The sequence below is a fragment of the Rhincodon typus genome, chromosome 10, assembly GCF_021869965.1.
Source record: "Rhincodon typus isolate 14 chromosome 10, sRhiTyp1.1, whole genome shotgun sequence".
Taxonomy (NCBI): Eukaryota; Metazoa; Chordata; class Chondrichthyes; order Orectolobiformes; family Rhincodontidae; genus Rhincodon; species Rhincodon typus.
This window is the reverse complement of record NC_063341.1, coordinates 32,268,066-32,282,182: the sequence shown is the minus strand read 5'-3', so window position 1 is coordinate 32,282,182 and position 14,117 is coordinate 32,268,066. Positions and strand designations below refer to the sequence as shown.

The window sequence follows — 14,117 nt, the reverse complement described above, 5'->3', positions numbered from 1 at the left end:
ATGCTGCTTGGCCTGCTGTGTTCATCCAGCCCTGCACCTTGTTGTCTCGGATTCTCCAGCATCTGCAGTTCCTACTATCTCTGAATATATTTTCACAATTTTGCAAACCTATTTCCAATCAATTTAATCTGTAAATACAAATTTTACTTTTCAACTGTGTTTTCTGTGTTCATTGTGTTACAGGGCATAAATTCTTGTATGATTCCCTGCGTATAGTATAGTTACAATTTGCTAAAAAAGTGTACCGTGCAATTTTTATGATTAAATCCCAATTTGCATTGTGCGCATGTGTCCCAAGCACAAGATGACATGTTGTTTGCCTTATGCCAATCAAGGAAAAGAAATAGAAATGCCTCAGAGACTTTAAAGTTTGCAACAGAGTTAAAATGATAAGTGCGTTTGGAGCCCCCTAATGGTATTACCAATAAACAATTTCTGTTAAATTTGTGAGTCTTGCCTTGTGGGGAGTTGTTAAAACAATCAAGTTTCTCACCAGTGGATAAACAGTTGGTTAAGAACATAAAAAAAATAGAAACAGGGCTAAGCTTTTTGCTATTCAGACCTACCCGGTCGTTGATTCTCTACATCAACCACATCTTCCTGCACATATCCTGTAATTTCCTGACCCGGTTATGTTGATTCGGATTTTCTGATATTTTGTTTGTTCTTTCATAGGATGTGAGCCATCGCTGGAAATGCCAACATTTGTTGCCCATCTCCAATTGTCCTAGAAAAGGCAGTCGTGAGCTGTCTTTTTGAACTAATGCAGTCCATGTAGTGTAGGCACATCCACAGTTCTGATAGTTCGTGAGTTCCATGATTTTGACTCAATGACAATGAAGAAATAATGATGTAGTACCTAGTCAGGACAGTGTGTGGCTTGGAGGGGAACCTTCAAGTGGTGATGCTCCCATGCATCTGTTGTCTTTGTTCTTCAAGTCAGTAAATATCACAAGTTTGGAAAGAAGCCTCGATGAATTGATTGTTACTAATGACTGAGTATCAACAGCCCTCTGGGGTAAAGAATTTTAAAGACTCAGAACCCTTTCAGTGAAGGCACTTCTCCTTATTTCAGCTCTAAATGGAAATGCATTTATTCTGAGGCTGTAATCCCTATTTATAGATTTTCCCGACAGGAGGAACAACCTCCCAGCGTCAAGGCACTTAAGAATGTGATATATTTCATAGAAATCTTCATCTTCATAGAATCCCTACAGTGTGGAAATAGGCCATTTGGCCCAACAAATCCACACCAACTCTCCGAAGAACATCCCATGAAGACTCATTCCCCTATCCTTTCCCTGTAACCTGGCATTTCCCATGCCTAATCCACTAATTTACACACCACTGGACGCTATGGGCAATTTAGCATGACCAGTCCACCTAACCTGCATATCTTTAGACTGTGGGAGGAAACCAGAGCACCCAAAGACATGGGGAGAATGTGCAAACTCCACATAGTCAGTCGCCCAGGGTGGAATCAAACCTGCGTCCCTGGCACTGTGAGGCAGCAGTGCTAACCACTGAGCCACTGCGCTGATCATCTACAAACTTACCCCACTATAAACTTACTCCATTTAATCTCTCTTCATATGACAATCCTCTCATCCCACAAAAACGTCTAGTGAACCTTTGTTTCATTCTAAGGAATGTCCTTACATAGGTAAGGAGGACAAAACTGTATATAGTATTCCAGGAGTAGCTTCACCAATGGCCTATATAATAGTATTAAAATTGTTTTACTGACATACTACAATTCATTTGTTAAAAATTCAAATGTACCATATGTTTTTCTATGTCCTGTTCACAATTCACTTTCCTATCCAACTTTGTATCATCAGCAAACTTGAATACAATGTCTTCAGTCTCTTTAACTAAACCTCAGTGTTCTTACTCTCCTGCCACTGTTCCAGCATTGAATTGCACTTCGTTAAACTCACAGTAACAACTAGCCTGTTTCTTACATATCATTTTACAAGAGTTCATTGGGAGCCCTGTCACTGCCCTCTTAATGAGCTGCAATCCAAAATGCCCCTTCTTCCTAGTTTATTGACCAGCATCTTCATGGAGAATGAATCTTGCTAAAAATCTTTAATCCGTCCCTTTCACCCAGCCATCCCTGACACTTTGCTCTCAGCTTTCAGATCAACAATCATCATGCCTCTCCACATTTCCCTCCAGAACATCTGTTCACAAAAAAGGCCTCCCCAAGGCAACAAGAGTCCTATTGCTGATCATTGCACTCACATCATGGTTTTGACTGAAGTAACTCTTTCTTTGGTTCAGCCCCCATCTTTTCTCGATATGCCCATGAAAAGTGTCGAGACAATTTTCAACACCAAAAGCTTTATATAAATGCAAGTTGCTGAGATTGTAAATTGAATTTGAAAAATCTCTCTTTTGCCTTGTTTATTTGCAAGGCTGACTATTTGCTGTGTATCTTTCTTGATTTTAACATTCATTCATCTGCAGCTCTTCCTGCTGGCTTACAAAGTACCAGCATCCCAATGAAGAAACATGGTATCAGGTTTGATGATGACAGCATCACCTTATTCTTACAGACAACATATGTTGCTGAAAGGAGGAAAGTACTTAAACAGTGGCTCAAAAAGTGTGGTAGTTGCTTGTTGCACAGCACTGAATGATGCATCTGACAACAGTTCTGGAAATAGTTCCATTGACTCACTAGAAGGACATGGTAAACAACTGGCAATACAATACAACTCTTTGAAATATCAACATTTGCATGAATGTTCGATATAGTTAATATTCTACACTAGTGAAGAGAGAGAAACTAGAGTCAGGTTCATGCTTATTGTGGTTCTAAAATATTTTAAGGAAAATGAAAGTTCTTCTAAAAAATGCATATCATGTTACTGGAATTCTATCATCTCATTTCATCTTTCTCAGATTTGCATCATTCTGACTTTTGCTTGTTTTTTTGTGATAACTAATGTTTCCTGAAACATTTGATGATGTGTTGTTGTGACTAGAATTTTGGATGAGCTATGCTCCTTTGTGAGTAATACAGATCATGAAAATTTGCAGCTGGTACCTATTTTTCATTTGCCTAAAGTACCTGTCAAAATTATGGCGATGCATCCCTATGGCAATGAACTGACTAATATCTGCCTGGTTCTGAGAATTAAGATTGGCAGTTAATCCGTTCTGCATCCCCAAGCCAATGATGATCTAAACAGTTAGTACCCTCTCCTCATGTTGTATAAAACAGTGTCTCTTTTTTAAGTCTGCTTCTTGAATCCTAGTTCTGATGAGTGTAAGACAAACATTTTGTTTCCTTCTAGCAATATTTAAGCTCTGTACCACAAGCATTTATTTGAGATAGTGTTAATAAATGATCTTTTGTTGAAACAGTTTGAGTAGCAGTGACTATAATACCATTGAATTTTACATTCATCTTGAGAGAGAGAAAGGGGCCAGCGAATATTCTTTTAAATTTAAATAAGGGGAATTACTGGGGGCATGAAAGCAAAGCTGGCTAAAGTGAAGTTACAAATTAGATTAAAAGATAGGTCAATAAAGATGAAGTGGCAGGCTTTTAAAGGGACATTTCAGAGTACACAGAACATTCACTTTGGAAGCAAAAACAAAAGGCCGATTACTACCTGAATGACTGTAAATTGGGAGAGGGAAGTATGCAATGGGTCCTGGGTGCCCTTGTGCTCCAGTCACTGAAGGTAAGCATGCAGGTGCAGCAGGCAGTAAAGAAGGCAAATGGTACGTTGCCCTTCATTGCAAGAGGTTGAGTACAGGAGCAGGGATGTGTTGTTGCAGTTATATAGGGCCTTGGTGAGACCACACCTAGAATATTGTGTGCAGTTTTGGTCTCCTTTTCCGAGAAAGGATGCTCTTGCTTTTGAGGGAGTGCAGCGAAGGTTTACCAGACTGATTCCAGGTCTGGTGAGACTGACGTATGAGGAGAGATTGAGGAGGTTAGGATTGTTTTCACTGGAGTTCAGACGAATGAGGGGGGATCTCAGACTTATAAAATTCTAACAGGACTAGACAGGATGGATGCAGGGAGAATGTTCCCAAAGGTGGGTGGGTCCAGAACCAGGGGTTACAGTTTGAGGATTTGGGGTAGAGCATTTAGGACGGAGATGAGGAGACATTTCTTCACCCAAAGAGTGGTGAGCCTGTGGAATTCATTACCACAGGAAGTAGTTGATGCCAAAACATTGAATGTATTCAATAACCTGCTAAATATAGCACTTGGTGTGAATGAGATCTAAGGCTATGAGGAGAAAGCAGGATTGGGCTATTGAATTGGATGATTAGCCATAATTGTGGTGAATGGTGGAACAGGCTCAAAGGGCCGAATGGCTTCTTCCTGCTCCTATGTTTTTATGTTTCTATATATATTCCAAAGAGTAAGAAAAATCTCAAAGGACAGGCTCACTATCTCTAGTTAACTAGAAATGTTAAAGGTGGAGGGGATTCTGAGAGACAGGATTTACATGCATTTGGAAAGGCAAGAGCTGATTAGGGATGGTCAACAAGGCTTTGTGTATAGGAAATCATGTCTCACTAACCTGACTGAGTTTTTTGAAGGAGGTGACAAAGAGGCTTGATGAAGGCAGAGCAGTGGACATTGCCTTCAGCAAGGCATTCAAGAAGGTTCTGCATGGTAGACTGGTTAGCAAGGTGAGGTCACATGAAATCCAGCAGGAGCTTGTCACTTGGATACAAAATTGGCTTGAAGGTAGGAGACAGGGAGTGGTGGTAGAGAGTTGTTTTTTGGACTGGAGGTTTGTGTCTACAAGGATCGGTGCTGGGTCCCCTGCTTTTTGTCCTTTATAGAAGTGATTTGGATGTGAATATATGAGGTATGGTTAACAAGTTTGCAGATGACAGCAAAATTGGTGGTGTAGTGGATAGTGAAGAAGGTTATCTCAGAGCACAATGGGATCTTGATCAGATGGACCAATGGGCCAAGGAATGACAGATGGAATTTGATTTAGATAAATGTGAGGATAAATTTTGGTAAGACAAACCAGGGCAGAACTAATACAGTTAATGATAGGGCCCTGGGGAGTGCTGCCAAACAAACAGACATGGGGGTGCAGGTGCATAGTTCCTTAAAAGTGGAGTCACAGGTAGACAGGATAGTGAAGAATGCAGTTAGCATGCTTGCTTTCACTGGTCTGTGCATTAATTATAAGAGTTGGGACATCATGTTACGGCTGTACAAGACATAGGTAAGGCCACTTTTAGAATATCATGTTCAAAACTGGTCACCTTGCTAAACTTGAAAAAGTGTTCAGAAAAGATTTACAAGGATGTGGCCTGGATTGAGCTATAGGGAGAGGCTGAAAGGCTGGGCTTTTTCCCCCCTGGAGCTTTGGAGGCTGAGGGGTGACTTTATAGAGGTTTATAAAATCATGAGGAGCTTGGCAAGGGTGAGTAGCCAAAGTCTTTTTCCCAAGGTAGGGGAGTCCAAAATTAGTCGGCATAGGTTAATGTGAAGGGGAAAGATTTAAGAAGGTACCGGAAGAGCAACGTTTTCAGGCAAAAAATGGTGTGTGTATGGAATAAGCTGCCAGAGGAAGTGGTGGAGGCAGGTACAATTACAATATTTAAAAGACATCTGGATGGGTACATGCATAGGAAGGTTTAGAGGGATATTGGCCAAATGCTGGCAAATGGGACTATATCCGTTTAGGATGTCTGGTCAGTGCAGATCAGTTAGACCAAAAAGTGTCTGTTTTCATGCTGTATAACTCTATGGTATCAGCCTAAAAGTAAAAGCATATAATTGCACAAAGACAGGTGGCAAGTCAGAAGATTGGACAAAAGAAACAGCAAAGAATGACCAAAATATACATGAAAAGAAATATTACTGTACAAGAGAAAGCTAACCAGAAATGTAAAAGCAAATAGTAAGAGTTTCTATAGTTATTTAAAGAAGAAAATTGTTAACAAAGTGAGACTTGTTCCTATAGAAAGTGAGACTAGAGAATTTATATTGGAAAATAAGGAAATGGCAGATCAATTGAAAAGGTATCTTGCATCAGTCTTCACAGTAAAGGATATAAGAAACATTCCAGAAACAGTGATAAATCAGGAAATGGAAGGATGAAACAACTTAGGCAAATCACAATCAGAGAAGCAGTAAATTGTTTGAGCAGTGGGCTGATAAGTATTGGGGCCTGATGGACTTTATCCTTCAGACTTAAAATAAGTGGTGAGTGGGACAGTTGGTGCATTGGTTCTAATTCACAAAACTCCCTTGATTTGGGGATTATCCCATTAAATGGGAGGTTAGAGAATGTAACTTCTTAACAAAAATGAAGGGAGACAGAAAGCACAAAAACAATTAGACAGTTAGTTTAACATCTGTAATTGGGAAAATGTTACAATCTATTAGTAAATAAGTTATAACAGGGCACTTGAATAAGTTCAAGGTAATCAGGCGGAGTCAACATGGTTTTGTGAAAGGGAAATCATATTTGATCAATCTATTGGACTACTTTGAGGAGCAAATACATGCTATGGATAAAGGGTTACCAATAGATCTACAATAATTTCTAGAATGCATTTGATAAACTGTCTTCTCAAAAACCATTGTGCAAAATAGAGGCGAAATGAAAGTGTAAGGATAACATACTGGCATAGTTAGAGGCTTGGCTGGAAAAAACAGGAAGCACAGGGTATGTATAAGTGGGTATTTTCTGGGTTGGCAAGATGTAATGCATGGTGTGCCAGCTTTTCACAATTTATAGAAATGATTTAGATGAAGAGACTAATGATATTATTGTTGCCAAATTTGCTGATGACATAAGGTGAGGTAGGAAAGTATGCTGCGAAACAGACATAAAGAGGCCACAGAAATAGATAGATAGATTAAATAAATGGAGAAAGATGTGGCAAATGGTGTACAATGTGGGAAATTGAGAAATTGTCAGTTTTGGCCAGAAAAAATGCATATAATACATGCATAAAATGACATATCATCTAATTGATGAGAAATTGCAGAGTTCTGAAATGCAGAGGGATCCAGTTATCATTGTACATGACTTACAAAAGACTAGTGTGCAGATGCAGCAAGTAATTAGGAAAGGCAAAATAAATTTTATCATTTATTTCAAGGGGTCACTGTTTAAAAATCAGGGGTTGCCCATTGAAAGGAGAGATGATGCAAAAGTCTTTTCTGAGAGTTGTCTCTCTTTGGAATTCTCTTCCTGAAAAGGTGATAGAAGCAGAGTCCTTGAATATTTTTAATGCAGAAGTGGATAGATTCTTGTTAAGCAAGGGGTAGAAGCACTACTGAGCAGGTAGGAATGTGGATTTGAGATTACAGTTAGATCAGCCATGATCTTATCGAATTGGAATTACAGGCCTGACACGTGAATGGCCCACTTCTGCCCTTAACTTGTATGCTTGTATCCAAAAGCTGCAATCCAATTAGTGCTACTTTGCTATTAACTTCACGGTCGACTTCATTGAAATCCATTGAATGACTTGAAATTTCTGATCTGATGTGATGGACGTAAATTAAACTTGCCACAGCAAGTTCAATCTTGTTCATTCCAGGATATATATCATAACTACATGAAAAAACTATTAACCAATATTAGCATGGAAAATTAATTATTAAAATGGAGTCTCTTTCTTGCAGGTTTTAACTTTAAAACATCTAATAATGAGCAAAACATAAAATAAAAGAAAGTATAACTTCTCTGCCTGTTTATTTCTCCATCTCTTAATCTAATCTTTGTTTCCCTTTCTGTGCTGGATTTCACATACAATTCACACAATTTTGTTGTCACTGCTTTCTCTGTATTTGTACTGTTAATTTCACAATCTTTCACTCTGACTGGTAAAGGGGATATTCAGTAGTTTGTCCTATTTACTCAGCTCCTTGATGCTATTTCCTTCACTGCACTACTTGTCATTTGGCACATTCAGCAACTTGTCAAAAAGATTGACAACCTAAACATGCAAAGGCATGTCTAACTACAGCAGATTTTATTAATGACTTGTTGCAGCAAATTGTAGGTCACTATTGTTGTTTTCTTACTTTCCAGCTGACTAACAGGTCAACGTGACAAAAAGTATTCTGTATCCAGCTATAAGTCTAAGTGTGGAAAGCTGAAGCATAGGTTTAAGGCCAATATATTGCAACAATTTGACAGATTGGTCAATACCAAACCTGATCAATCATCATATCTGCCGGTCAGTAGAAATGACACTGAAGGAAGGTCTTTTCTGCCTTCTCTTTGTGAAGTTCCCTTATTTTGCTTCTTCCTTGCTTGTCCAGATAAACAATTTTAAAAACATTGAAAAAGGTTTAATTGTAGAATTAAATTTAAAATTTAGGATAAAATCTTTTTTTAATTTTGGGCAAAGGGTTGATTGTTTAGCTGGTATTTTCAAAGTGAACGCAAGAAATACTATTATTGATAATGGAGAATCCATTTTGAACATTTGACCATTTTACAGACTTATGTTGGCGCTGCATTTTTTCATAATCAATACAATTATAGAGCTACATTTGCATTCCAATAATTTCAATAGTTTATGTAGTATACAAGCATGTTAGTATGATGATATTCACTGTGTCTATTTTCATTCCGGATTATAATATGGACGAGGACAGTGATTTCACGTCGGCTCACTGTTTGGAGGTTCACACTCTCACCACAATCCCATGACCCCAGATGGAGGGCAAAATACACAGTAGGGTAAATACACACTTAGAGGAAAAATAGTTAATACTAGACAGTCAACAAGTCTTTGTCAAAGGCAGGTTCTGACTCAAATTTAATGGAGTTCTTTGATGAGGTGACACAGGCATTCAATGGGGGTAGTGTTTGAATGTTGTATATTTGGACTTGCAGATAGCATTTGATTGGTGGGTTGATTAGCATAGCAGGTTGATTAACAAATTAGAAATGTTTGGAATTGATGAGTCCTTGGCAGTATGGATTAGAACTTGGCTAAAAGATAGGAAACACAGAGGATAAGTATAGTTGGGCATTTCTCACCGATTGGAGACAAATTGAAAGAGATGTTACCCAGTGTTGTTGGGACCTTTGCTTTTTCTGATTTATATAAATGATTTGGAGATGGGTGTTGAGGGAAAAGTCCCTGAATTTGCAGATGGTACTAAGCTAGTGTGAATAGTAGATTGTGAGGAGGACGCTGAGGAACTTTAGAAGGACATTGACAAGTTGGCCAAATGGGCAGACATCTGGCAGATGAATTTCAATGCAAAGAAATGTCACGCAATGCATTTTTGTAGAAGAAATATTGAGAGAAAATATCGGCTAATTTAGGAAAGTACAGGAGCAGAGGGACCTCCAGGTTCACGTGCATGATTCTCTGAAGGTGGCCAGGCAAGTTGAAACAGTTGTTAAGGCTTATAGGATCTTTGGGTTTATAAATAGAGGCATTGAGTAGAAAAGCTAGGAAGTCATCCTACATGTCAGCAAATCATAGGTCAGGCCACATTTGGAGTATTGTATTCAGTTGCACTTATTTTAAAGCCCTGGAAAGACTTCAAAAGAGATTTTCTTGAATGATACCGACAACGAAGGATTTTCGATAAAAGGAAAGATTAGAGAGATTGGGCTTATTCTTCTTGGAGCAGAGAAAATTAAGAAGTGATCTTATTGAGGTGTTCAAAATTATGAACAACTTTGACAGGGTAAAGAAAGATATTTCATTTCCACTAGTTGGTATGTCAATAACTAGGTGGTATGTCAATAACTAGGCATCACAATTTCCAAATTGCCAGCAAGAGACCAGGAGAAAAATGAAGAGAAGCTTCTTTACTCAGTTGTTAGGATTTGGAATGCGCTCCCTGGGACAGTGGTGGAGGTGTGTTCCAAAAGGGAGCTGGATATATATTTGAAAGTGATGAAGTTAGAGGACCATGGAGAGAGGGCTAGAGAGTGGGACTAGCTGGGTAGCTCTTTTGGAAGCCAGTACAGATACGATGGGTTGAATGGGTCCTTCTAGTACTGTAAAATTCGATGATTCTATGACACATTAATCCCTCCAGCTAAACATTGGGAGGACCAAGGCCATGATCTGGAGCCCCAGCATGATTTCTATACCTTCATCACTGACACACACCTATCTGCCCCTCCACCTGCCTGCTCCCATGGGAGATGCATGTATAACCTGGAGATGAATTTTCCCCACAGAAGCAGGAAATAATGTATGTTTCTGTGTCAGAAATATTGGGAAACTGAATAAGTTCAGATTTTCTTTGGGATGATTGGTTTCCTCTCCGATTGGAGTCAGTGGGATAGGAATGGGGGCAGGTCTGTTAGATGAATTTTGGGACTCATTTAGATTTCCCATGGCAGCCATCAGGGAGGCTGTTTCCTGTCCTGAAGGAGAGTTTGTGCCTTTTACTTCACTGGGGGGAGTGGGGGTGGTGTTTCAACAAAGCCAAAGATCTTGCACCCAGGGCAAGATAGACCCTCACCTCATCATTGCTGACATTAATCTAATTCTGGAAGCTAGATAGCAGAGGAGGGGAATCCACTTCTGAGAGGCTGGCAAAGGGAGCAGACCTCATTGTGCAGAAGGAATATTTATTTATCTAGTGTCTTCTGCCATTACCTTATAGTTCTCCTTTTCTATTACCTCCTGTTTCTGCTACTCTCCAGATGAGCTCCCTCCTACCATGGCTTTAGGATCCTCTAGCTCCACACCTATTGTTTGGAGGACCACGTTATGGAGACATTGTAGACTATCATAACCATTACGAATCCTGATGGAAAATATTGGAGTGTAACAAACAACCTGTCCAGATATCAGATGCAATGTCTCCTGAGACCGCAAAACCTATTAATTGTGAACCTAGTCCATTTAGGTAATTTGTCATCTGCTAATGCACCAGTGTGTAGCTACCCATGAGATGCCAGTGATTTGCAGCTGACCTTGGAAGGATCAAGTGGCAAAACAGTTACCTTTACCACGACATGCACGGTGTGACAATTCACGGAATGAGGTTTTTTTTTAAATTCATTACAGGATATGGGCATCACTGGCTTGGCGAACATTCATTGTGACTGCTATAGACATCTGTACACATGAGTGGGCAAAGAATAAAATGAATTTTAATACATATCTAAATATTAACTTTGTTTAATGTATTTTCAAAAACAAAAACATTCACAAACAAAGATGGCTACTATAATTAAGTCACTGGACTTAGAAATAACCTTCTAGAGACTTTGCAGAAGTCAATGTCAGCAAGACAATCAACAGCCTGTACCTTCTGATGGGTCTGGAATGCTTCCTATTTGAACTATTGTATCTCCTAATAGTTTGCACTGACAGTACAACCATCATTAAACTCTTGACCTTCAACATTCAAACCAGTTGAGAGAGAAAAGAGTGGGTGATCAGTCTCCAAGAAAATAAATCCTAGAAGTTTCACCAACTCTGAGATGTGTTAATGACTTTTCACTTGACCTAGGAGTGGGTCACAGATAGCTGACTATCTACAATGCAAGCCTTTGTTGTTTCAATGGTAGCTGCTTCTCCTCCTCCAGAGAGCTTGGTAACATGACTCCCACAGTAAAAAAGGCAGTTGGTCTCAATAAAAATCAAACAATTTTAATACAATCTAGGAGCCAGCATTGCTCAATACAACATCTACTGACAAAATCAATACACCTAATTGCAGACTACAGAGGAATATTCACTGACCTATAAAAAACAGGCTACAAGCTAATTTTGTTCTCTCTACAAATAAATTTGTTTTCATCAACACAATGAAACAGAAATTACCTGTGAGCAGAACATCCTCAGAAGATTTTCCATTAGATTTTTAAAGGAAGGAGCTTCCTACCATTTCTTATCTGCTGTTTAGCCAATCATTCCCACAAAGCAATTCCAGAATCTGAACTCTAGGTTTGGACGTTTAGACTCTGTGTCAAAAGCAAGGATATTCATAAACCAATATCCCTTGGTTGTTTTGTTTTGAATAATCATTTTATCCTATCCAATTGTATTTTTTCCATGTATGTTTGTAAGGGGGCTTGTGATGGAAAATGTTTCCCATGTCTAAGAGTATGTAAAATAAACCTTACTTCTGACTTAATTTTACCACAGATAGAGTCCACAAACTGAAGGAGTGGGGGAATTATACCCATTTTGTTTAACCAAAGTGGTAAAATTAAATCTCAATCTTATGGACATGATGAGAATAGGAAAAAAAACACATCTGTCTGCAACAATAACGATCTGCCTAGGGAATTAGTCTCTTTTGGCACTGTTCTTCAGTCGTGTGTAGATATCCATCTGTTGATGCATAGCTCAAGATAATGCCTTATTCTCCTTCATCCCCCTTGTCCCACTCCTCTGGCTTTTCAGCACCATTCTTACCTGGTCTGGCCTGTGTATAACTCCAGACCCATAACAACGCGATTTAGTCTTAAACAGTGCTTTGAAATGGGATTGCAAGCCAGTCAGTTCAAATGCATTTAGGGTTGGACAATTTCTGACAAAGCTACATCTCATGAAAGGATAAACAAAAAAAAGTCTCTGCCATTCTTGCGCAGGCTGTTGCTGCTCATCTCCAGAGCCCTTGATCTCTGAAGAAGCATCACACATTTCTAGCTGCAGCCTTTCTGGTGCTCAGGTGAAGTCTAAACAGCCGTCCCACTGCCTTGATGCCCAAGCAGTACCAGTAGAGTTACAATCCTCTGAAGATTCTAATGCTGACTCTTCTCCGACCTTTGCTTGGCTGCTATATTTCTAACCCAAAAGAGTTAAACTATCATATCTGATCAGCCATTATACTTACCTGCAGAATTTGTTTTGGCCTTGATGACCATCCTGGACTTGGTCAGCGCCTGCCTTCAGCATGTCAGGCAGATAGCTCCACCAAAGTTGAAATCTGCAGTCAGGCTTTTTAAAAAGGGCCCTTAACTACCTTTAACTGGCCTCACAAGGCATTCAGGTGGATTTGCCAATCAATGTACCCTGACATGCTCAGTCGTCATAAAGATTTTTCACGTCCAGAATAGAGACAGGATGCCAGCAACATAGCTGCTATTTTTCACTGGCTGCCCACCTCTGCTTTGGTTCAATTTGGGCCTTAAAAGACTGACCCTTAATAAACTATTTAACCCAAGCTGTAATCTGACTCCAATACCTACTGCTGTGATATTGCATGCACTTATGATCAAGCAAGCATGTACATTTAAGAGAAGTAAATGATAACATCAATTTTACACCATGCCATCTGATATGTTTTTATAAAAACATATCAGTTCCAATTTCTATAGCAGTATGCCATATGATGCAAACTTTATATTTATGCTGACAAAGTTAGTCAGCTAACCAGTCTATTAAGAGCTTGGGTCTAGACTATACCAATATCTGTGATAAAGTTTGAGAAATGCATTTAGTCACATATGTAAATAAATCTTTTGATACTTGTTTTCAGTAAAAACCCAGTCTCAATGCTCATGTTATGAGTAACATAATAATAGAATCTAAATAAAACATGTAGCAATAAGTGAAAAAACAGGAGATATCTGGGCATTTCTGTCAAGGTTATGATTTATTGCCTATTTTTAATTGCCCTTGAACTGGTTGGCTCTAAGTCATTGCAGTGGGCATAAGAGTCAATGACATTTCTGCAGATGTGGAATCACAGCAGGCCAGATGAGACATGGTTAGCAGTTTTCTCTCCCTAAAAGACATCAGTGAACCAAATGACCTTTTACGACAATGCTAACATGGTCCAGTTTTTTAATTCCAAATTTCACAATCTGTCATGATGCGATTCAAGCCCAAGTCCTCAGAGCATTAGACTAGGGCTTTAGTTTACCAGTTAGGCGACATTACCATTATGCCACCGACTCCCCTGCTTTCACCTTTGGAACCATTACATTGATCTGATGAATAAATGAAAACTGTTGTTGCTGAAGAAGCCACTTCAAATGCATTATTCTTTAAGAAATCATGACATCTTGCGCTAAACATGTCCCTTCATTCGGAATATTCTGACAAAAGCAAAATATAGAAAGTGATGGAAATACTCAGCATGTGTGACAATATCTGTGGAAAGGGAACATTTCAGGTCTATGACCCTGTCATCAGTCTTAGAGTTAGAAAGTAAATGT

General features: G+C 39.1%; 1 protein-coding gene across 1 annotated transcript in view; it reads right to left on the bottom strand.

Annotated features, from left to right (window-relative positions):
- Window positions 1-12,821, bottom strand: part of LOC109926856 (interleukin-23 receptor-like) — a 129,061-nt gene extending 116,240 nt beyond the window's left edge. Inside the window, exon 1 of the mRNA XM_048602077.1 lies at window positions 12,791-12,821. Coding sequence (XP_048458034.1) covers window positions 12,791-12,821 — 31 coding nt within the window. The remainder of the gene's footprint in view (window positions 1-12,790) is intronic.
- Window positions 12,822-14,117: the final 1,296 nt, after the last annotated feature.